A 24,606-nucleotide genomic window follows, 5' to 3' on the forward strand; every position below is an offset into this window, starting at 1 on the left:
GGGCGTCGCCAAGTGAGAACTGGCCCTTACAGCACAAGCCAGAGAGAAGGAAAGCACACGGGGCGTGTGCTTCCTCCCTGGTATCGATTTCCTTCGCTCTGGCTTGTGCTGACTGCAAAGCCGCTGGCCGTGAGGCTGGCTGGAAAACGGTGTATGGGATTACACTTCAATCGTTCATCAAAACCGTTCCGGGGAAGCCCTGGATATATATCGCCTCCCCGAAAACAACAGATATGACATTGGAAGTCAGCAATGCTACAGCGACTGATAAAGTTGATGTTCAAACAACGTTGATGTTACCTCAAAATTCAAAGAATACTTCCAATCCGCATACACGAGGAATAACTACGTTATGCCTCATTATACTTACGACATATGTGCGATGTTAGGATAGATCGAAAATGGATTCTAAATTATTTGTTAAAACTGGATACCAAAAAAAAAGCAACGGGTCCTGATGGCGTTCCAATTGCATTCCTTAAGAGCAGAGCGTCGAACAGAAAAAAGTACGGGTTCTTAAAAAAAGAAAAACTTCACACGGGCCAAAAAAAAAAAAAAAAAAACGAAAAAATCACACACAAAAAAAAACACACACAAACACAGGAACATAAATATTCGCGGAAGCACACGTGTCACAAGTCCCGCATGTTTGCGTCCTTGAGGAATTGTAGCAGGCAGCCTGCCGCCTTGGGACATTTGACATATGTAGACAATGCACCCAGAATCTTTGCAATGATAAGTTGCCGGCTGTCCAGTGTGGAGAGACGCTTTTCTAGAATCTTTCTGTCGCCCTCACCTTCCGTGCAGTGCATTAGCAGATGACTGTCGTCTTCGCTTGTGTGCCATTGCCTACATGTAAGGCCGTCGGTCATGTTTAGCTTATACCTGTAAGCTCTTGTGAAAGCAGTGCAAAGTTGGAGTCGATGAATGAGTGCTACATCAGTGCGGCTCATGTATCTACAGGCTGTGTACTTATGTGGACCATCGGGGCCGACAAGCCTGGGGTGTCTCCAGTGTAGACTGTCCAGGAGCTTCTTCATCTCCACATCTGCCGTTCGCTTTGTTGCCCTTTTGATGTCGTCTTTGGTTACTATTCCTCGTTGACCACTGATCACGCGGTATCGACAATCGCACGCCAAATAGTGAGGAATTTTGACTGCTACGCGATGGAATGCATGACAAGAGCAGACGCCGGATGTTGAGAGTATGCCGGAATTCCCTCTCCCTAAAAAGGCGAAAACTTCGTTCCCTACACCACCAATCATAGCGCGGCTATGAGAAAATGAATGCCGCGGCGGTGTGGACTTCTGGAAAGTGCCTCTCCCCACTGAGGCCCCCTCACTTCTCATACAGTGGGTGGCGAGTGACAGAGTGACGTCACGCTGATCTCGTTGTCGTCGGAGCCTCTGCAGCTGCGGATGCAGCGTTGATATTTCCGATTCGTTTATTTAATATCTCGGCACTTTTCGAACGAAAAAAAAAAATGGCGATGTATATTGTCGGTCGATACCGAACATAGTGGTATCTGCTTCATAGGTGGGTTTCTGGATTCGACCGTCGCTTCAAGGTACGCATGATGAGTTGATGTGAACGCAAGCGCGCACACGCGTAGAACAATTTGTCCCGTTGGAGGATACAAGCTCGAGTAAATTGGGTGTATTATCATGTGTGCCACAGGGATCCGTAATCAGAACGCTTTTATTTATTGTGCTCACTTTTGCTACGACATGAGTGATAATCTTGACAAAAATTGTGAAGGTAGAACACCTTGCCGACGACACCGTAGTTAGGTTATCCACAGACACCCTTCAAGGTTAGGCTATGAGATTGCAGAGACCACGCTAATTGAGAAGACCCCGAACAACGTTAGCCAAAAATCGGTCTACCTGTGTCCGCTAGAGCTCGCTCTTGTCTTGCGCGATGTTCCGGTGTAGGAGGATTGCGAAAATAAACTTCAGTTGCTAGTTGAACCCTGTTCTGTCCGTTTCTGTGTTTTCCGTCGCGTTCCTTTTCATGGCGTATACCAACCAACATGCTCTACATCATTGCGCTCTTGTCCCTATATGTGTTGAGCCCCCATTTCTGTGTGTCCGGCTACGTCTGAATGCCCCCCCCCCCTCCCCTGTGCACTTTCTTCAGTTAACGAGTATCTACTACACTCCGGCATCTCTCATTTTCCGTCTACGCTTTACACTCTCAGAAAAAGCGTAGGGTAGTTATACCTTTTGGAGGTAACTGGCTTGCTTCATATGTTGTGCCCCCCAAAAATTCAAAGTTACACCCCATGGAAGGGTGTAACATTTCCACATGCAGCAGGCAACTATGCCACCTATCGAAGGGCGTAATAATAATAATAATAATTCGGGGCTTCACGTCGCGAGACAACGGTGATCACGAACGACGCCACAGTGGTCGGGTCAGTGGATTAATTTTGCCTACCTGGGGGTCCTTTTAACGTGCGCCGAAATCTCCAAGTTGCTGGCGTCCTCGGCCGGGTTTGAACCCGCGATCTTGGGATCAGCAGGCGGACACGCTACCTACTGCTGAGCCACCGAAGGCGGCTGAGAGGGCGCATCATTTGTGTTAAATGCACGCATTGACAAGGTTTGCAAGATATTATCAGCCTACCATGAAGGTGGTAGCGAGGGCAGTTACACCCCATGTGGCCTTAAGCAAGGAACTAATCTGCCGATAAGGTGGTAACTCATGGTGTTACCACCTTATTACACCTTTTTTTTTTTCTGAGACTGTATGGGTTTCCATCTGCAGAAGAGTATTCCCTCCACGGAGGTCCGGGCTACGTCTTGGTTTTCCATCTGATGGCTGGAACGTGGTGGTGGTGCTGGTGAAACGACTCGCCGCTGTCGGCCTCACAGTGGTGGGCAACTTCACGACTAAGGCCCGGGGGAATGTGCGTCCTGGGCCGACTTTAATTCAACTGTGCCGACATATGTTTGACAGCATCTGAGGAAAACACAGGAAAAACCACAGACAACAGCCGGCACCGGGAACGTCAACTACAGGCTCTCTCAGGTGACCCGCAGAGAAATGTTGAAGAGAATGAAGCTCCTGGCCACCACGATTCATCTGCTCTTCTCAGCCTTCAAAGGTTGTGCACAAGTTTCTATGAGACACATCGGCGTCACATCTGGATAACGCCTGACGATAACGCTTCATCAGGTCAAAGCACACACCCCACCGGCGCGCTTTATTAATGTAGCTTCGCAGCCGATCTGTAGGTCCTGCAGCGGTCTCATGAACCTGGGGGCCACACTTTCTCCTGCCATGAGCCGGACCAGGATTGACATGGTTGATTTGTTAACGTATGTTAATTAACATTAACGTATCTGAATTCGTTGGGAAAAACGGATTTTCTTTAAAGGAACTGTCGCATCCGTCGCAGACGATTCTGAAACTATAGTGTCATTTTACTCCTCTTTCATTACAGGCAATAGCGCCAATATCCGACGCGAATTTGAGGAGTTGTTTCTGCGCAGTTTGATGTAAGGCATGGCAAAAGCAGACGGCGGTTATTGAGAGCATTCTTGCCTTCCGACTGCCCTGCGGCAGTGATGGCGTCTGTATGTCATGGTAAAGTCTGAGATCGCCTCGTGGGATCTACTTTTTGATTAGCGTCCTACCTGTTTGTACAGACTGGGGCGTAACGCCATATTCCACGGAACATGGTCACGCCAGCACTCACACTGGTAAGCGAAAGTCGGCGTATTTACCTAGGTCTTTTCACTTATTACTTGCATTGCGGTGCGAACGTGAAGCAGACGACCTCGGAGACAATCACCTGAGCTGCGCTTCCTTTCGTGTGCCCGGCTTTCACATTCTGACTAAGCTGCAGAGGGAATGCGAATTCTGAAAACTCGTTTATATAATAAGTAAGCTGTTCCCGGACAACAAACTTGGCCAAGTAGACCGTGAAATCATGCCGAACATTACCGTACCGGTCTCTTACACACTTTTCAGGATGCGATACTCCTTAAGTAATTTTTTCAAGGGGCTTGTGACACTTTGATGCAGTTCATTACGTACGCATTGTTCTGCACATAAATATCGAGGGGCAATAACTGTTTTCTTCCTGTTTCAGCGTAGACCTAGACGTGAGAGAACAGAGTGCCTAGCCCGTTCCTATAGACTTTCGCAAGCATGTGACCGCTCTCGAGCCTTCTTCACTGATGCCTGCGCTGATGTCCCTGCCGGATGAGCTGGGGAAGTTCCGATTCCCTGTGTGTCTCTTGCCCATTTTCCTGTAGAACTTGCCGCTCGGTCATATCGACGCGTTCTAAACATCATTTACACTCATTGTGCACAATTCGGGGCACTGCCCTTCCTGGATAAGAGAACATGTTGCCATGTGCCGACAGTATCGTGAGACGCCATGAAGCACGGCATGACAAAATGATTTTTTAACATTGCATTTACTTCACCCAATTTTAAACCTGTCGCACCAAGCAATATCTTGCGTAGTGTGCTGGGTATATTCGTGAACAGGAACGTTAAAAATATAGGAAAATGGGAACTATAACTTACCAGAATTCGAATCTTCAAGTGCACTGTAACCTTGTTCTTTGGGATCTCTTGGAACAACTGGAAACAAACTCAGCCGTGATGTAGGACGCCGAAATACAATGAGGATTTCTTACCGTAGTCCATGACCTTGTAACCGCCGCTGCTGTCGTCGATGTGAAACAGCTGATGAGCCACATGACCCTCTGGTGAACGCTCTCTGGCCTTCATGGGCTTGATAGCAAAAGAAGGACTAACTATGCCCTCCTATTCAAAATGAAATGTGACAGTGACGAAAATGCCACGCATCCAACGTTGGACATTTAAAAAAACAAAAAAACTGCTGATATCCTTTACCACTTGCAATCCATCGCCGTAGCTTATGAAAACTGAGGCCAGTTTCTCAGAGTCATGGTGAAGTCCCTCTTCATACTTGGCTCCCTTAAACTGTCGAAAGTATTCCTCGTTACTTTTATCTGCACGTGTCTTGCCAAATGGATGTGGAATACACGTTGACAACAAGAAGTACTTATAGTGATCGATGACTGATAAAATATGTCAATTAAGTCGTGCCGTACTCCATCAGGGTGAACCGGTTCACTCGCGGTGTCAGCGCGGGTTTCCGGGGATTCAGACCTTCCCCCTCCCGACCGCCGAAAATTGTACCTTTCATAATGCATTCGAGTTTTGCAAAACCAGCAATTTTATTGGTAGCTCAACGAGCTCGAAGTTTCGTAACCACCCCCGCCCCCACACGAAAAAGAAAGAAAAATGAAAGAACAGAAGAAAAGAAAAACGTCCCACGCAAATACGTTCCAATCCTTCCCTCTTCAAGCAAGGCTTCTTCTTCTGTCTGTAACACATTCCCTCTGCAAAATGACTGAGGCATTTTTTCAATCCTACACCACCTCTCAGGGGTGTAGAAGGCGTATGGGTCTTTTTACGGTAACACCACCCTCTAGCCTCCAGCATGCAGTAACTGATTTTGCACATCTGTTCCAGCGAAGCACATCTCCACTTTCGCCACCTTCCACTGTTAGCAGGAGTGGAATCATAATCACAAAATCATAATCACGAAATAAACATGTTGATGTTGGTGTTGATCGATGTTGTTGGAGAGGGAAAGCGGGGACGAAATTATCTTCTCCTTGTAAAGGTTCCATAGAACCCCTCCCGAAATATTTTTCTGGCTACATTACTGCACCGGTTATTATGAGATACGAAACGATGAGGTAGTGGGCGAATAATGATAGTACATCCAAGTCATCGTATGACATGAAGCCTCATGGTCAGTAATGTTAGTGTGCAAAGGCATCAATGTCATAGTACTGAGTCCACTTCTGTTAATGAGTGTGTGAAGCTAAATAACCCGCAACCACAGGAGTCACGAACGGCAGGAGAATTTGTTTTAATGCGAGATTCCTGCAGGTGAATGAACTTGCTTCTTCACTCCGTGGCTATGGCCGCCACAAGTGCAAAGGGGACTAGTGTCGATTAGAAATTCCAGGCATAAAAGCTGCGCGCGACAGTGTATCATGATATTGGATCAGGGGCCTTGAACCGATGCCAACATGAATGCTGCCTCAATGATATTGTTTATGAGGGCTTGGTAGCACGTCTCTTCCTTTACAATACAAATATGTTGAGTATTGTCATCGAAAGGCAGAGCTTTCCATGTTGCAGACATCGCCTTCAAAACTTGTAAGCTATATGGGCTCCATAGTTTATATCACATAAAGTGATGTCCGTGACTCGATTGTCTGTGTTATACAGTTCGTCGAGAAGCGATCCCCTATTGGCAGTGTCGCACACGATGGAGCTTTAACAAAATCGTGTCTAAGGGGAGGCCACGTATTAGGGGATGGCTCCGCCACAAGCTGGAGACATCGTGTTGCGGACAGCAGAGTGATATCGTAAAGGCTGATCTACAGCCCGACAGAACTGGGCGGAACAGCGCTCGACAGTGACGCCAGCGGCAGTCGTTCAGGTTATAATTCGACGGTATGAGGGGAAACGTGGCCGGACGGCGGCGCTGAAATGCGCCAGCCGTCATCCAACGAGTAGAGCACGCGTCTACTTCTGGCGTCGGCCGGCGGTAGCTTCGACTATAATGCACTCAGCTTGCCGTTAGAAGTCGCATATGATCATCAGAATCTGCACGAAACACGTCGAGTGGATGAGAGATTAAAAAAAATGGAAGTAGTGCAGAAAAAATTCGAACTTCACAGCCCTCTGTGACCCTACCCGCATTGCGTTGTAAATGGGTTTTTCATCTCAATTCAGGCAAGGCTGTCCTCTTGGGTTCTTCGATATTCATTATTTTTTATGTGAAAGCACATCGTGTGTGATGAACAAGTTCACCAATCTTTGAGTCCTAGGTGCAGCGGTTGTGAAATAAAAAAATGAAATGTCAACCTGCGTTAAGAACAGCGCGTGCCCAAACTGCGCTCTCCCTGCACTTTGGGAGCACCTCAGTCGCCCCGTAGAGAAGCCACACAGTCAATTTTTTCCCATACATTCTATGCACAACAGGCTGTTACTCTATGCAAAAAATTATTAAAACTTGTGCGTACTTCGTTTTACAAATTATCGCAAAAATGCTACGTAGTGCGATTTCTGTCAATGTTTGCAGTCGGTTTACAAATGAAGTATACATCTCGAACAAACAAATTTTATATTAAAAATTAAGCTCATTTCTTGCTCTTTTTAGCGATGCATTTTGTTTACTTGTTAACTGTACCGGAGAGTGATGAAATTTGAAAGTCACTGAAAGGTTAGCCAGCTGTAGGACTCGAACCCATATCTTCTGGATTACCGGTCCAATTGAGCTAAGCTCACACGCCTTCTCAGGGAATTCCAGGGTGCGTCATCTGAAGGGACAAACCAGTCACTCTCCCTCACTCATCCTCCTTTCACTCTTACATTTTTGCACACTCATACACACATTCATACGACAGGGATCAACGCAAGCGGCAAATGTTGAACATGACAGAACTGATGTTCTGAGGCTGGAACAACATAGAAGGGACAATCACATACAAGGCCCCAAGTTACCTAAGAAATTAACGATGAATTTGAAAGTCACTGAAAGGTTAGACAGCTGTAAGACTCGAACCCACATCTTCTGGATTACTGGTCCAGGGCTCTACCAATTGAGCTAAGCTCACACGCCTTGTCAGCGACTTCCAGGGTGCGTCATCTGAAGGGACAAACCAGTCACTCTCTCTCACTCATCCTCCTTTCACTCTTACATTTTTGCACACTCATACACACATTCATACGACAGGGATCAACGCAAGCGGCAAATGTTGAACATGACAGAACTGATGTTCTGAGGCTGGAACAACATAGAAGGGACAATCACATACAAGGCCCCAAGTTACCTAAGAAATTAACGATGAATTTGAAAGTCACTGAAAGGTTAGCCAGCTGTAGGACTCGAACCCACATCTTCTGGATTACTGGTCCAGGGCTCTACCAATTGAGCTAAGCTCACACGCCTTGTCAGCGACTTCCAGGGTGCGTCATCTGAAGGGACAAACCAGTCACTCTCTCTCACTCATCCTCCTTTCACTCTTACATTTTTGCACACTCATACATATATTCATACGACAGGGATCGACGCAAGCGGCAAATGTTGAACATGAGAGAACTGATGTTCTGAGGCTGGAATAACATAGAAGGGACAATCACATACAAGGCGTCAAGTTGCCTCAGAAATTAACGATGAAAGATGAAAGTCACTGAAAGCTTAGCCAGCTGTAGGACTCGAAACCACATCTTCTGGGTTACCGGTCCAGGGCTCTACCAGTTGAGCTAAGCTCACACGCCTTCTCAGCGACTTCCAGAGTGCGTCATCTGAAGGGACAAACCAGTCACTCTCTCTCACTCATCCTCCTTTCACTCTTACTCAAATAATGTAGAAAAAGGGAGACCAGACCCGATACCAGCAGCTGACTTTACTGACCGTCCACTGAACCGTAGCTCAGCCAAAAAAAAAAAGAAATGGACCAAGCGCGAGCCCCCCGCGTCCCCATTCTCCTCTTCGTTCTCAATCTTTAACATCCTCCCCGGGGCCAGGATCTGCGCTGGCTTCGAGCAAGTAGAGCCGCTGCGCAGGGCGTACGATATGTCGTTTGTTCGGCAGTCTTAGCGTGAATGCTCTTGCGACGCCGTCTCGACCTGGGTGACTGGCGGTTATGATTGCCGTTTTCCAGAGGAGCCGTGGTGTTGAGTCATCCTCCACGATGACTACATCACCCACTATCAATGCCGTTGGGTCACCGCGGGAACTTTCGTGGGCGGAGCGCAGCTGGAGGAGGTACTCTCTCTTCCATGGCCGCCAAAACATCGTGATAGCTTGCAACTGCTCTTCCCTGAGCCTGTGCAGAGTCGTTGTCCCAACCCGCTCCTGTTCTGGGGTTGCCGGGAGCTGGATTGATCTGCCGCCGGTTAAGAAGTACGAAGGCATAATTGGTGGCGCTTCGTTGGGGTCAGAACTCACTCCGGTTAGCGGCCTACTATTTATCACTGCTTCAATTTCGTGGAGCAACGTGGTGAGCCCTTCAAAGGTCTGACGCTTTAGTCCAAGTGAGACCTTCAGTGCACCTTTCATGGTCCGAATCATCCGCTCCCACCACCCGCCCCACCAAGGTGCGTAGGGAACATTGAACATTGAACGGCAAAGTTTTGCGCATCCTCGGCGGGCAGGAGAGCGAGGATACCGGCGCATCTTTGGAATGTCCGGGCGTTATCCGAATAGACTACGGATGGGACGCCGCGTCACGCGATGAAGCGCCGAAAGGCGAGCAGGAACGAGGCAGTGGTCATGTCCATAACAAGTTCCAGGTGGACGGCTCGTGTGACGGCGCACGTAAAAGGAGCGACGTAGCTCTTCGTGACACTGGGACCCTGCTTGACATAAAGGGGGCCACAGAAATCCACGCCGATGACATGGAATGGGCCGGACTCTGTTATACGGTCACGCGGAAGTGGAGCGAATGAAGCGTGCTCTGGTCGAAGCTTCATGCGGCGGCATACGAAGCGCCTAGCGATGACACCCTTCACTGCCTGACGCCCCTTCAGAATCCAAAAGCGACTGCGCAGGTCAAGCAACGTCGCCTGGACCCCTGCTTGGCACAAGCGTACATGTGTGTGCATCACTGTGTGATGCGTGAACAGTGCGTGTTTGGTAGGATGATAGGATGTTTCAAGCTGTCTGAATCAAGAAGCTCAGCTAGTCGACCGCCGACACACAGGAGCTGCAGGTATGCTTTCCGGATATCGGCAGTGAGAATGATAGGATAACAACGGAAGGACACCAACTGAAGCAGTAAGTCTGCGTTGATGTTGGGCCCCTTATGCAGTACTTGGTTTACGTGTGAGGAAGCGTCGAATACCTCGCGAACCTTTGTTGTCACTGCTTCCTTCCGCATTACAGCATGGTGAGGAAGATAGTAGAGGTTCTCATGAGGTACATCCGTTGCTTTCTCTGCGTGACCTTCAATGAAATATTCGCAAATCGTGTCGTGGTACTGCCTTAGAAGGTCTGGATGGTCTCGAAGACCGCCGAAGCTGCGAGAGTAGTCTCGTCTGCGCGATGCTGCGGTTATCAGTCAATACTCTACAGCAAGAGGGCTTGATGAGGAGTGGTACCTGGTACCACTCCTGAAAGGAGGATGAGTGAGAGAGAGTGACTGGTTTGACCCTTCAGATGACGCACCCTGGAAGTCGCTGAGACGGCGTGTGAGCTTAGCTCAATTGGTAGAGCCCTGGACCGGTAATCCAGAAGATGTGGGTTCGAGTCCTACAGCTGGCTAACCTTTCAGTGACTTTCAAATTTCTTAGGCAACTTGAGGCCTTGTATGTGATTGTCCCTTCTATGTTGTTCCAGCCTCAGATCATCAGTTCTCTCATGCTCTACCGGAGAGGTGTAATATGCGTTAGAATAGACCATGCCTCGGAAAAATGCACCGTATTCGTAAGCCTGTTCTTCAAAAACACCTGCTCCGATTTTGACTAAAAAATCTCACTGATGGAGTAGCACGTTATCTTTCCAATGGTACCACTTTTATGCAGGCTAAGAATGTAGAACCGCACTTACAGAATGAAAAACGACTGCCAAAACCGTGGGTAACTCCGCTCCCGCTGCTGCGTTAGCTGCATCTAGGGTTCGGAATCCCGAGCCGTTTTTACAATCCGGGGATTTCGGGATTTCTAAACATTTTCGAGCGCCGTCGTTGTCAGTCCGGCGAACAGATATTGCTAGCCCACCCTTCAGAGGGATAGTAGAAAAAGTGAGTTTTTGAAACTAAGAGGGGAGGGCATGATATCAATGGAAGTCAGATGCGATAAGCCATGCATGTCTTATCTCTTTCAAGTATCCCCCTGTGGGTCGACTTTAGCAACCTCATTTAGTTAGACTGAAAAGAAGACGGGTTGTCGAGCGGTAGGCTCGGGGCGCTCCGAAACGGATGATGTTCGGCTAACTTTTCCGATGGGATAGCTCCCCAATAGGGAGTTTTAGGAAAACGTACAAGTTTCACGATAACGTATCGGAAAATATGATAAGCCAATCGCCTGACTCCTTTGGACTGGCTGACATTACGTGGCTGATATCCGATTGACTGACATCCATACGGAGTCGGAATCGGAGCGCGCTTACGATTTCCTAAAACTCCCGAATATCCGTGTGAATTATCACGAAACTTGAGTAAATTCGGCACGCGCTTCACATTGGTGGATTAAAAAAGCGACCTTCACTTGGCAAATTTTCTAGTTCAGTTCCTAAAAAATGGCATAATGAAACTTACGTCAGAGGACATTCAAAACAGGAGGTCGCAAAAACCTAGTATAAGAACAAATTGCGTTGACCACATGATTGGAGGTGGCGTAGTCTTTTATTATAATTCAGTTACACGTTTCATGGGACTCCCTCTAAGCGCAAACAAACAGGTATGATGGCGCAAACTTTTTAGCCTCTTTGTGCAATGAATGCAATGTCGGTTGTGCAAATAAGAGCAAGATACCCGTGTTGGTTCACAATTTGGCCTACGACATTTCTTCTCTGCTTTGTGGCTTCCATGCCATGAAATGGAAACGAACACCCAAACTTATTGCAACAAGCAGTGAGAAAATACGGAACTTTGAGTATCGTAATCTCATTTTCCGTGACACTGCTCAGTATTTGAATCAATCACTGTCCTGTCTTGTTGACAGTTTAATGGTTTCTGAGGGTGTTCAGGCATTCAAGTGTCTGAAGCAGGTATATGGCGAATATTTTCTCCGACTCACTCGGAAAGGTGTCTCTTTGTATTCTTTCAGTAAGAGCTTTGATGTGTACAAGGAGGAAAGTCCTCCACCCAAGGAAGCTTTTTTTTAATGATCTAACTAGGACACCTGTGAGCGACGACGACTATGCCTTATATGCACAGGATATATTTAATCACTTTTCTTGCAGGAGTCTCGCCGATTACAACAACCTTTATTTGTTATGTGACACATTGTTGTTGATTGATGTAATGCAGCATTTTGGGTTTCTATCCTTGAAGACATATCGGTTGAAAGTGCTTTGCTCTGTGAGTTTTCTAGGTTTCAGCTGGCAGGCTTCTCTGAAGCACAATTCAACGGAAATAGAGCTCTTCACTGATGAAGAAATGTACCGTACAATTGAGGACTCCATTCGTGGAGGTATTTGCCAGCAATCAAAACGCTACGCTGGAGCTAACAATAAGCATTGCCCTGGCTACGATGAAGAAACACCATCGAGCTATTTGGCCTACTATGACTCCAATTCTTTGTATGGTGGTTGTCTCGCAAAGTGCCTTCCGGTTGGAGGGGTCGAATGGGTGCCTGAAGAAAAGTTCTCAAGTATCGATTTTGTTAATCATCCAGAGGATGCAGCCATCGGTTATATATATGTATGTGATCTAGTGTACCATCCAGAGTTGCATGGGAAGACACGGTATTTCCCACTGGCAAAAGGTGGACTCAAGTTGGCTGTCGACGTACCAACATCAACTAACTGAGCAATTTAATTACAGGACATCCACTCAAGAGAAGTTGCTTCTCAGATGTATGGACAAAGCCGGGTATGTTGTGCACTATCGCTTGCTAGGGTTGTACTATAGATTGGATATGAAAGTGAGCAAGATTCATAAAATACTACAATTCAAGCAGAGTAAGATATTTGAACCATATATCATGATCAACATCGAGTGTCGTAGAGCAGCACAAACAGAGTTTGAGAAGACCTTGATGAAGCTCTCTGTAAATAGTATTCTGGAAGAAATCATCTTAATCCTTCTCGTTTCAGGAACATTAATGTAGCCTTTAGTCTAGAGGAGGCTGAGCGGTATAGCGATTCGAATGACTGTATTCATTTCGAAATTCTCTCTCAGAATTGTGTGCTGTATGAGATGAGAAAGAGAACAATCAAATGTAACTTTCCATTGCAGATTGGATTCTGCGTGGTCGAGCACTAAAAGTATGTCATGTATGAGTTCCTGTATTGTATACTCCACAGAGCAAGCTCTCCCGTACAGTCATTCCCATGTACACTGATAGTTTTGTTCTAGAGTTGATGACTGACGATTATAAAGGTGAACTGAAGAAAATTGTAGATGAACATCTGGACCTGTCATCATATCCTGGAAATCATACATTGTACAGTGACAAAAATAAGGGTAAGTTGTTTAGATTCAAGTGTGAGACTGGCGGTCGTATAATTGAGGAGGTGGTTGCTCTAAAGGCTAAAATGTATTCGATAAAGTTGGTTGGTGATGATCAAATAGCTAGAGCAAAAGGAGTGAAGAAGGATACACTCCGTAAGCATTTGCTTCATGATGTGTATAAAAATGTGTTGTTCAATAGTGAAAAGGTATCTCATATGCAAAGATCAATATGTAGCAAACGTCAGTGCATGTATACCTTGGTGAATACGAAGCTTGCTCTCATGCCCTATGATGATAAACGTTATCAACTCAGTGCCATCGATTCATACCGTTATGGAAGCTGCCAAATCAACGAAGAAAATGTGTGAGTATGTTCTGTTCTCATGATTTAATTGCCATCCTGTAGCATCTTTGTTGTCCTGTATGTTTATTCTGTTTCAGGTGTGAAGGTTTTTCCGCTGGGGTTTTCTCCTTGACGCAGATTGGCAACACAATTGGCAACGTAATTGGGAATCCCCAGTACCATTGGCTTTAATTGGCAATAATAAAATATTTTTCACCTGTACAAATGTGTATGTCTGTTGATTGCAGTCGTAAGGAGGAAAGTATGCTATGTTAAGTGGGGTAGGAAAACACTCCTCGTTCGGGGATGTAATAAATGATGTGGAAAGGGAATAATATGCATTTTGGTTGGTGGTTATGTACTTTGCGTGTTGATGCATGTTCAAACGCGAGAAGGAAAGCGCTCTGTACGCGACGCGCGGCCGCGAAACGCGTGGGCGGTCTTAGCGCGCGCTCCTCCTTGGCGCTGAGTATCTTGCTCCAAATATCTCTCTATCTGGAGCGGAGGGGGATACCGATGGTCACCAGTATCTCTGGTTCTGCCGATCTTTCCCGCCCTACTATTCACATCGACTTTTAACCGTATTCAGTGCGCTTGGGGCGCAGTTACCACGCGAGAATAGCGGGGCGTGACCGCCGGATACATCCGTTCCGAGCGAGCCTACGTCATCAACGTCCAGTCCTCTCAACCAATTATGGACGACCGGGAGCACACACCACGCGGGACCAAGTGGGTGCATGGTTTCGGTTTGGACAACAACGACGTCGTACATCTGCCGTCGAAATCAGCAAAAATATGGCGAAACGCGAATTGTCAGCGATAGAGGAAGAGATTATGCGACGCACACAGGTGTCTAGGAATCGTTCCGTACGCAGCAGCTCCCAAAAGACATTTTCTGACGATGAAGCTCAGACAGGAAAAGGTGCTCCGGTGACCATACTGACACAATCACTGGCTACACATCCAGTGGTTTATCCAGAATTTCGTTGTTGGGGTGGGGGGTGGGGGTCAGCAAGGGGGTGTATTTACAGGCTTTTGACGAAATATTGCGCAATCTCACAAAGTTTAGGGGGTTTCCTCCAGATTTTGGGGGAGATGTTAGGGGGTGTACGGGGTCTGGATAAATCACTGTACACATTACACTTCTGGTAGGATTGTGGGTCAACGATTATATAAGATCTTAGCTCGAGTTCAAATTAAAACATATTTCATGGCGCAGTTTGTAGGCTTGCTTGCAAATTTTGCAATTTGACGCAAAGGGCCGTCCGCGAATCGGCAACATCCCCTGTGTATGATGTCACGGCCAGTTCCCATCGCAGGCGGGTCGTAGCAGCCGCCGTTCACGGCAGAGATTAATATCGAGTATTTTCGCTGTTTGGACGATTTTCAAGTTCGCATTTCACAGGGTGAATGCTTTAGTACAGAAGAACAAATTGCAAATGATAGTAGGCTTGTCAAATATCCTTTCATCGTCCCTTTAATAACCTTTCCGCAAACGTATCACAAACATTTTGCAAACAAATTTGCAGACCGTCACCGAAAGTGTTGCGACGCCAATGTCAAACGCTACGGCAGCGTCAGCAAAAGTCACTAACAGCTGCCGCTGAAAATCGCAACACCTTCCGTGATGGCCTGCAATTATTCCCCGATGGGATAGTTCCTCAATATCCCTGTAAAGTGTCATGAATTTAAGTAAATTCGGCACGCTCCGGCACTGGTGGGGTAAAAACGTGACCTATACTTGGCAGTTTTCCGAGTTCAGTTCGTAAAATATTACATAATAAAACTTACGTTACATCATATTCACATCTTGAGGTGGCAAAGGTGGCAAAAACACAGTAAGCACAAATGGCGTTGACCGCATGATTCTAGGTTACGTAGTTTCCTTTATTATAATTCAATGACACGTTGCCACGTACGGACACGTACGGACATATATATATATATATATGTGTATATATGATAGGGGAGAAAAGACACCAGAGACTGAAGTAGGGAGTAGGGGGAAGTTATTTATTAAGTATGTGTATATATATATATATATATATATATAAAGAAGGGGGAAAAGCCATTAAAAAAATATGTAAATGATGCTAGACGTGTTTGAAATTCAAACTTACAGTTAAGGTGGCTCCTATGGCTGCACGTAGAGAAACAGATACTCATTGAACGATGCGACAGCACCAGAGGACACGTGTTTCGCCGTGTTTGCGGCTCGTCGGCCCTGGGTAGCTGCGCATCGTTCCGAATTGGCAAACCAGGGGTCACTCAGCGAGCGATATACACCTGGGAGGGTGACCGAGCACTCCTCAATGCCACAGTGCAAGCCAGTGAATTATAAAGAGGGGGAAAAGCCATTAAAAAAATATGTAAATGATGCTAGACGTGTTTGAAATTCAAACTTACAGTTAAGATGGCTTCTATGGCTGCACGTAGAGAAACAGATACTCATTGAACGATGCGACAGCACCAGAGGACACGTGTTTCGCCGTGTTTGCGGCTCGTCGGCCCTGGGTAGCTGCGCATCGTTCCGAATTGGCGTATATCGCTCGCTGAGTGACCCCTGGTTTGCCAATTCGGAACGATGCGCAGCTACCCAGGGCCGACGAGCCGCAAACACGGCGAAACACGTGTCCTCTGGTGCTGTCGCATCGTTCAATGAGTATATATATATATATATATCCGTACGTGTCAAATACTGCCACATCATCTGCACTAGACAGCTTTTTCGGTCTGATAGCAGCCACCGCACCAGGAGTAGGTAGGTAGGCATCATGCGGAACCTGATGCCGCCATGAGGGTGAGGGTCTATCCGACTGAATAGGTTCTATAGTATTTTTGAAGTACAGGGTTCGCCAAGATAAACTTCGGGGTTTGTATCGAAGATAAGACAAATATGAACAGTGTCGGAAAACTAAAGTAGATGTTAGAGAACGTACTAGGCCCCCAAACTTTATGTCGATAATGCCGCTTGGTCTGTTTCTCGAGCGGATAAATCGTGAAAATTAAAAAAACGCCGCTGCCTAATCGGCTATACCTGTGTTTCAGCTTCTTTCGGTCAGATAGCGACACGGTCGAATGCGGCGTTGCAGAGTACGAGTCTGCGTTCAGTTCCACATGTTCACTTGGTTTCGATGTCCTCTGCAGCGCCGCGCTCGACCGTTTCGCCATCTGACGGAAAGGAGCTGAAACACAGGTATAGCCGATGAGGCAGCGGCTGTTTTTTAATTTTCACGATTTATCCGCAGAGAAACAGACCAAGCGGCATTATCGACAAAACATTTTGGGGCGTAATACGTCCTCTAACATCTACTTTAGCTTTCCGACACTGTTCTTATTGGTTTTATCTTCGTTACAAACCCCGAAGTTTATCTTGGCGAACCGTGTATATCATAGAGAACGTACCTGGTAACGCAGCGGCGTGCCGTCTTTTCTGAACGAGGACACAGTGACTACATCCGAGAACACTTTGCTCGGCAGTAGGTTTAGCGTCAAATCATCTTTAATCATCAACACTTTTGGGCCGTCATTCGTTCGACCTTCTACTAGATGAGGATACACCACTTGTTTTGAAGTCACTGGAAAACATTATTGAAAGGACTAGAAAAATATATCTAACCCGCTGTATCAGCATGTAGCCCTAGCAGAATGCGTCTACCCCGTGTGTCTTGACCATGTGCGTTCTACAATAGCAAAAGGACGGCACTTACATGTCAAGGCTTCACATGATGTCAGTGAAATCACCAACACCAAGCATGCGAGGTCCTTACTCATGGCAACACTTGGAAGCCAATGTTCCTCACTGTAGTTTCTCAGCTGTGGCTTTCAGTCAGAATGCTGCTGTCAGATACGGAAGTACGCGTGATAACGAAAAAAAAAGATAAATAAATAAATAAATACACAGGCTCCATGCTGGGGAGTGTGAAAAGGCGGGAGACATGGCAACTATTATGCGCGTGATTGATTACCTCATCGACGTGCGTATTATGCCTCGTTGCACTTTAACTTTTGCTGAGTGTCGACTGTATTCTGACATTTCCAGAGTAAGCTAGGACAGTAGACGTTGTGGGGTACGGTGACGAACAAGGTGCAGAAGTCGTACATTTGAATTCGAACGAAATATATGCAGGGTTTTTGCTCTAACATGTCCAGAAATTTTATTGAAAGGGAGCGATAAAAGAGAAACAAGCGCTACTTTTCAGATGCTTGACTAAAAAACAGGTGCTACTCATGAAGAAGCAGTATCTGTTTTTTACTCAAGTAGCAGAAAAGTACCACTTGCTTTTCTTTTATCGCTGGCTTTAAATATAATTTATGGACACGTTAGAGCAAACACCCTGTAGATACTCATACTCAACTGTGACGTCATTCAAGAAACCTACATAAGCCATAGCACAAAGTCATTTACCTTTACCCTGAAGGAGGAGGAGCTTCCTCCAAAATGTCGATCATCTGTATTTTTGTAACATTTTAGATCTAAGAGTTAATTTTTTTCTGTCAACTAATGCATTAAACTACTAACTGTTTTACGTCCTTTCATGTAACTTCCGTCTCCAGCTGACTTATTCGTTATTATATATATATATATATATATATATCTTGAAAGGTTGGAGTTGGGTCGGACGGCTACGTAATTATAGTGAACGTTGAGATAAATGGGAGATAGAAGATGGAAGTAGGGGAAGTAACAAAAAAGGGGTTATTAAAACTTAAAAGTTATAAAAGTTAGGTGCGATGTCTACGTTACGGCGGAAGCTCCGCCTTCTTCGGGACGAAATAGCTAAAGGCGGAAGAAGGCGGAGCCTCCGCCGTAACGTAGACATCGACCCTAACTTTTATAACTTTTAAGTTTTCATAAACCTTTTTTGTTACTTCCCCTACTTTCATCGTCTGTCTCCCATTTATCTCAACGTTCACTATATGTATACAGTCATGTCTCGCTTATCTGAAGTTCAGGTAACCGGAAAACTCGTTATCCGGAGTACATTACCGGGAACGAACCTGCTACCATTGGATTTTGTCCCGGTTATCCGGAATTCGTTATCCGTATTCGGACAGCAAGTACAGGGAACAATCTTCCAGAACATAGGTCATTCTGGTTCGCTTATCCGGAAAAGTCCTTTGTCCCTGGCATTTGCTGTATTCGTATTATTCCGGAAAAGGGTCACACCTCACCGAGGCATTCTGTGCTCTCTGTTTGACTCTCCTTTCTTCGAAGGTCACTCCCTTTTGGTGCATGAACGCACACAGTAGAAATGGTAGAGGATAAGCGGAAGAGGTGCCCTGTATCCACCGGGTGCATATGAACGTTAATGTCTGGGCTGTCCGAAAGCATCGACTGTCTTTTGGCCTATGCCAAAGGCATTTTCAAAAAGACAAAAACATGTGCGCGAGAAAACCTTTCTGAGACATTACCCTTCTCTGAACAGCAGGGTGACACAGCGGAAGCTTCCCTGGAAGCTTGCTTGGTTCGGTTATCCGGAAATTGTTTATCCGGACGAAAAGAGACGACTCCCGAGGTGTCCGGATAATCGAGACATGACTGCATATATATATATATATATATATATATATATATATATATATTCTGTTTCTCTGCGTGCAGCCATAGAAGCCATCTTAATCTGTAATTTTGAATTTCAAACACGTCTAGTGTCATTTACTTGTCTCTTGCATGGCTTTTTTTCCTCATTATATATATATATATATATATATATATATATATATATATATATATATATGTATTCAATAAAGATCAGAAGTGGAGACGGTGCTTCTACAGGACAAGGAATAAAAGGGGAACTTTATTAAAAACTAAGAGGGAGTATTCGACGTTTCGACAGCAGCGCTGTCTTCAACAGGATTGTTCCTGTTGAAGACAGCGCTGCTGTCGAAACGTCGAATACTCCCTCTTAGTTTTTAATAAAGTTCCCCTTTTATTCCTTGTCCTGTAGAAGCACCGTCTCCACTTCTGATCTTTATTGAATACCTTTATTTTTCGTGGTCAACCGCATTCGTGTATTTCAACTTATATATGGGTAGTTTCATTTTAAATCGAACAACGTGTGAAAGTCGTATTTTTTTATTTGCCCAGAAAAATTATACGTTAGAGGACAGCTCAAACGACGCAAATTGCGCCACGTGCGACGCTCGTGCGTGTAGTAGTATTCGCGTAGGAGAGGGGGAAAGTCTGATGCTGTTTGAGCACGCTTTCTTCTGGACCGATTTTGACGGGATCTAGCACCGCTAATTTTATGTCTACGAACTGGAGGTTTTTTGTGATTATAGGCTGCACCATAGATACTGTCGACAGTCACCCACAGAACTCTGAGAGCCACAGATTTTCTGTTAAAAATTGCCAAACTTAGCGTAAACGTTCAAAAAGGCCAAACTTTGTTACCAATTTGCTTCATGACGGTACCTCTGAGAACATCGAGCTTAGTGCCATTCGATAGGGCATTGAAAGAGCTTTCGTGCTGTATAGAGCTAATTTTTCTCAGCCCAGTTGTTTCTGTGTTATTAGCTTGAGAATCACACATGGTAGGCGAAAATTGCCAATGTTGCATCTCAGTTTTCTCAAAAATGCCATCTTCGATTTCCTTGATTATTTTTCAAAAGGTGTCGTCATGTCTCTACTTTGGACGCCAAGTGAGACAATCTTTTATTTTTGCCTGAGAGACGCGCAGCGATTTTTTTTGTCAGGCAAGGTGCACGAGGCTGCGGCCTTGCGCGCCCCACCCACGAGCACGAGACCTTCAACCTCTTCTTTGCTACAAGTGTCCCGCTGACGGAGAAATCAATGACCACACTGCGTGAGCTTGTTGTATGTCCCCAGAGCATCACTTTACGTTTACCCAATGGCCTCCCAGTTCCGTCAGGCTCATTCAAGCCGTGGGAGAGTACATGGGTTGCCTGTGCGCCCTTGACGAGAAGCCCCAGTTCGACGAACATGCCGACAAAGCAGTGAGAAGAAACGAAGCGCTTCGTAGAGGTCTTTATCCACTGGTAACATCTTAGCTTTTGTTTCAGGTTGCCGCCAGTCCCCCAGGAAGTGTGAAAGTCACATCCTTTTCATTGGTAAAAGAACGAAAAACGGAAGTTTCGAAAAACGTAAAATGTGCCCATTGCGAGACTCCTGCAGGTGGTGGCTGCCACCATTGGATTAGCATCATCCGATAGCTTTACACATGTCCTTTCACATGACATAAAGTGAATGGGTTCAAGCGCATGGATGCCAGAAGGACTACTGAAGACCACACCGAGGGTTTAAGGTACCTACGGCTACCGGAAACGAGGGATTTTAGTTGTGCGTTTTCTGTCGGAAATTTTGATTCCCACGGTGACACTGACACATCTCGGTGACGGCGAACGTGTTATACTTGAGAGCAGCAACTGTCATCACAGCGGTCTTACGGGTTTTGTACCAGTCGTCGTGGTTCCGAAATAACGCTACGGAGCATAAAACTAATTGAAGAGAGCATGCACACCTTCGGAACTATCACTTATTGCGCCCAAGCTAAGAGGCGACTGCAACCACGCGACCACAAGTTTGTATTCTCAGATGTTGTAACTTTCTGTCCCCTGTGGCCGTAGTTCTGCCTTCTTAATATTAACTCGCACGACAGCCTCATAGCGTGCGTATGTGTATTGCCTCAAGCACATGTGCGGGAGAATAGTGAATATGCGCACGTGCGCATACGCACACGTCGTGCGTGCGGCTCCCATGAAATTGCGTAATAGCAAGTTCAAGTCGCCCACGAAAGTATTGGCCTGCGTCTCCAAAGGAAAAAATATACTTACGTACCATAAGTGCAAAATAAGTACATAATGCAACATCTGGGCATTAAATTACAAAGCAAAGACTACGAAGCAAAACGCGCTCGTAAACATACGAAGAGCGCCTTTGTGCGGAAAAATCGCTCCGCGGAAAGGTAGACCTACGTCTCAATCAAAAAGAGAAAAGGTACTTTACCAGCAGCGCAAAGTACCGGCATAATTCTGCCCCTGTGGAATAAATCGTGAAAAATATTCCGGCTTTTTAGAAATAATTAAGATCGAACATGAAAAAATTTTCGCGTACCACTCGTGGTTTTGCGATACTAGGCGGACAAAGAATGCGCTTGAACCCAGTCACTTTATATCATGTGAAAGGTCATGTCTAAAGCCATCGGATGATGCTAATCCAATGGTGGCAGCCACCACCTGCAGGTGTCTCGCAATGGGCACATTTTACGTTTTTCGAAACTTTCGGTTTTCGTTCTTTTACCAATGAAAAGGATGTGCCTTTCACCTGCCTGGGGGACTGGTGGCAACCTGAAACAAAAGCTAAGATGTTACCAGTGGATAAAGACGTCTAAGAGCCGCTTCGTTTCTTCTCACTGCTTTGTCGGTATGTTCGTCGAACTGGGGCTTCTCGTCAAGGGCGCACAGGCAACTCATGTACTCTCCCACGGTTTGAATGAGCCTGACGGAACTGAGAGACCATTGGGTAAACGTAAAGTGATGCTCTGGTGACACTACAACAAGCTCACGCAGTGTGGTCATTGATTTCTCCGTCAGCGGGACACTTGTAGCAAAGAAGAGGTTGAAGGTCTCGTGCTCGTGGGTGGGGCGCGCAAGGCCGCAGCCTCGTGCACCTTGCCTGACAAAAAAAATCGCTGCGCGTCTCTCAGGCAAAAATAAAAGATTATCTCACTTGGCGTCTAAAGTAGAGACATGACGCCACCTTTTGAAAAATAATCAAGGAAATCGAAGATGGCATTTTTGAGAGAACTGAGATGCAACATTGGCAATTTTCGCCTACCATATCTGATTCTCAAGCTAATAACCCAGAAACAACTGGGCTGAGAAAAATGAGCTCTATACAGCACGAAAGTTCTTTCAATGTCCTATCGAATGGCACTAAGCTCGATGTTCTCAGACGTTCCATCATGGAGAAAATTGGTAACAAAGTTTGGCCTTTTTGAACGTTTACGCCAAGTTTGGCATTTTTTAACAGAAAATATGTGGCTCTCAGAGTTCTGTGGGTGGCTGTCGACAGTGTCTATGGTGCAGCCTATAATCACAAAAATTCTCCAGTTCCTAGGCATAAAGTCAGCGGTGCTAGATCCCGTCAAAGTCGGTCCAGAAGAAAGCGCGCCCAAGCAGCCTCCGGCTTTCCCCCTCTGCTACGCGGAAACTACTACACGCACGAGCATCGCACGTGGCGCGATTTGCGTCGTTTGAACTGTCCTCTACCATATATTTTTCCTGGGCGAATTAAAAAATACGACTTTCATACGTTGTTCGATTTAAAATGAAACTACCCATATATATATATATATATAAATAAAGAAAAATAGCATAAGCTCTTTGGCTGCACGTTGAACATATGTTTATAAGTCCCAAACGTCGCCACACCAGCATTGGACAGCTGTTTCGGCCTTATTGGGCCTTCATCAGCAGTGCGCAGGTGGGCGACGTTTGAGCGAGTGGCGTCGGAAGGTCACGTGGAACGTGATGTCCTCCAGTCAGGGTGAGTGACTCACCTCTGAAAGCCCAGTGCGAAGCCAGTAAAGTATTAAATGAAGAAAAATAGCATAAGCTCTTTGGCTGCACGTTGAACATATGTTTATAAGTCCCAAACGTCGCCACACCAGCATTGGACAGCTGTTTCGGCCTTATTGGGCCTTCATCAGCAGTGCGTAGGTGGGCGACGTTTGAGCGAGTGGCGTCGGAAGGTCACGTGGAACGTGATGTCCTCCAGTCAGGGTGAGTGACTCACCTCTGAAAGCCCAGTGCGAAGCCAGTAAAGTATTAAATGAAGAAAAATAGCATAAGCTCTTTGGCTGCACGTTGAACATATGTTTATAAGTCCCAAACGTCGCCACACCAGCATTGGACAGCTGTTTCGGCCTTATTGGGCCTTCATCAGCAGTGCGTAGGTGGGCGACGTTTGAGCGAGTGGCGTCGGAAGGTCACGTGGAACGTGATGTCCTCCAGTCAGGGTGAGTGACTCACCTCTGAAAGCCCAGTGCGAAGCCAGTAAAGTATTAAATGAAGAAAAATAGCATAAGCTCTTTGGCTGCACGTTGAACATATGTTTATAAGTCCCAAACGTCGCCACACCAGCATTGGACAGCTGTTTCGGCCTTATTGGGCCTTCATCAGCAGTGCGTAGGTGGGCGACGTTTGAGCGAGTGGCGTCGGAAGGTCACGTGGAACGTGATGTCCTCCAGTCAGGGTGAGTGACTCACCTCTGAAAGCCCAGTGCGAAGCCAGTAAAGTATTAAATGAAGAAAAATAGCATAAGCTCTTTGGCTGCACGTTGAACATATGTTTATAAGTCCCAAACGTCGCCACACCAGCATTGGACAGCTGTTTCGGCCTTATTGGGCCTTCATCAGCAGTGCGTAGGTGGGCGACGTTTGAGCGAGTGGCGTCGGAAGGTCACGTGGAACGTGATGTCCTCCAGTCAGGGTGAGTGACTCACCTCTGAAAGCCCAGTGCGAAGCCAGTAAAGTATTAAATGAAGAAAAATAGCATAAGCTCTTTGGCTGCACGTTGAACATATGTTTATAAGTCCCAAACGTCGCCACACCAGCATTGGACAGCTGTTTCGGCCTTATTGGGCCTTCATCAGCAGTGCGTAGGTGGGCGACGTTTGAGCGAGTGGCGTCGGAAGGTCACGTGGAACGTGATGTCCTCCAGTCAGGGTGAGTGACTTACCTCTGAAAGCCCAGTGCGAAGCCAGTAAAGTATTAAATGAAGAAAAATAGCATAAGCTCTTTGGCTGCACGTTGAACATATGTTTATAAGTCCCAAACGTCGCCACACCAGCATTGGACAGCTGTTTCGGCCTTATTGGGCCTTCATCAGCAGTGCGTAGGTGGGCGACGTTTGAGCGAGTGGCGTCGGAAGGTCACGTGGAACGTGATGTCCTCCAGTCAGGGTGAGTGACTCACCTCTGAAAGCCCAGTGCGAAGCCAGTAAAGTATTAAATGAAGAAAAATAGCATAAGCTCTTTGGCTGCACGTTGAACATATGTTTATAAGTCCCAAACGTCGCCACACCAGCATTGGACAGCTGTTTCGG

General features: G+C 46.2%; 1 protein-coding gene across 1 annotated transcript in view; it reads right to left on the bottom strand.

Moving 5' to 3' along the window:
• LOC135401688 (venom metalloproteinase antarease TserMP_A-like) overlaps positions 1-17,368 on the bottom strand; it is a 52,649-nt gene extending 35,281 nt beyond the window's left edge. Inside the window, exons 1-5 of the mRNA XM_064634211.1 lie at positions 17,244-17,368; positions 16,939-17,111; positions 4,876-4,965; positions 4,656-4,785; positions 4,543-4,599 (exon numbers count right to left, since the gene is read on the bottom strand). Of these exons, the coding sequence (XP_064490281.1) occupies positions 4,543-4,599; positions 4,656-4,785; positions 4,876-4,965; positions 16,939-17,111; positions 17,244-17,307 (514 nt within the window). The 5' untranslated portion in view covers positions 17,308-17,368. The remainder of the gene's footprint in view (positions 1-4,542; positions 4,600-4,655; positions 4,786-4,875; positions 4,966-16,938; positions 17,112-17,243) is intronic.
• Between the last annotated feature and the right edge of the window lie 7,238 nt (positions 17,369-24,606).

The sequence above is a fragment of the Ornithodoros turicata genome, chromosome 1 (assembly GCF_037126465.1).
Source record: "Ornithodoros turicata isolate Travis chromosome 1, ASM3712646v1, whole genome shotgun sequence".
Classification (NCBI taxonomy): Eukaryota; Metazoa; Arthropoda; class Arachnida; order Ixodida; family Argasidae; genus Ornithodoros; species Ornithodoros turicata.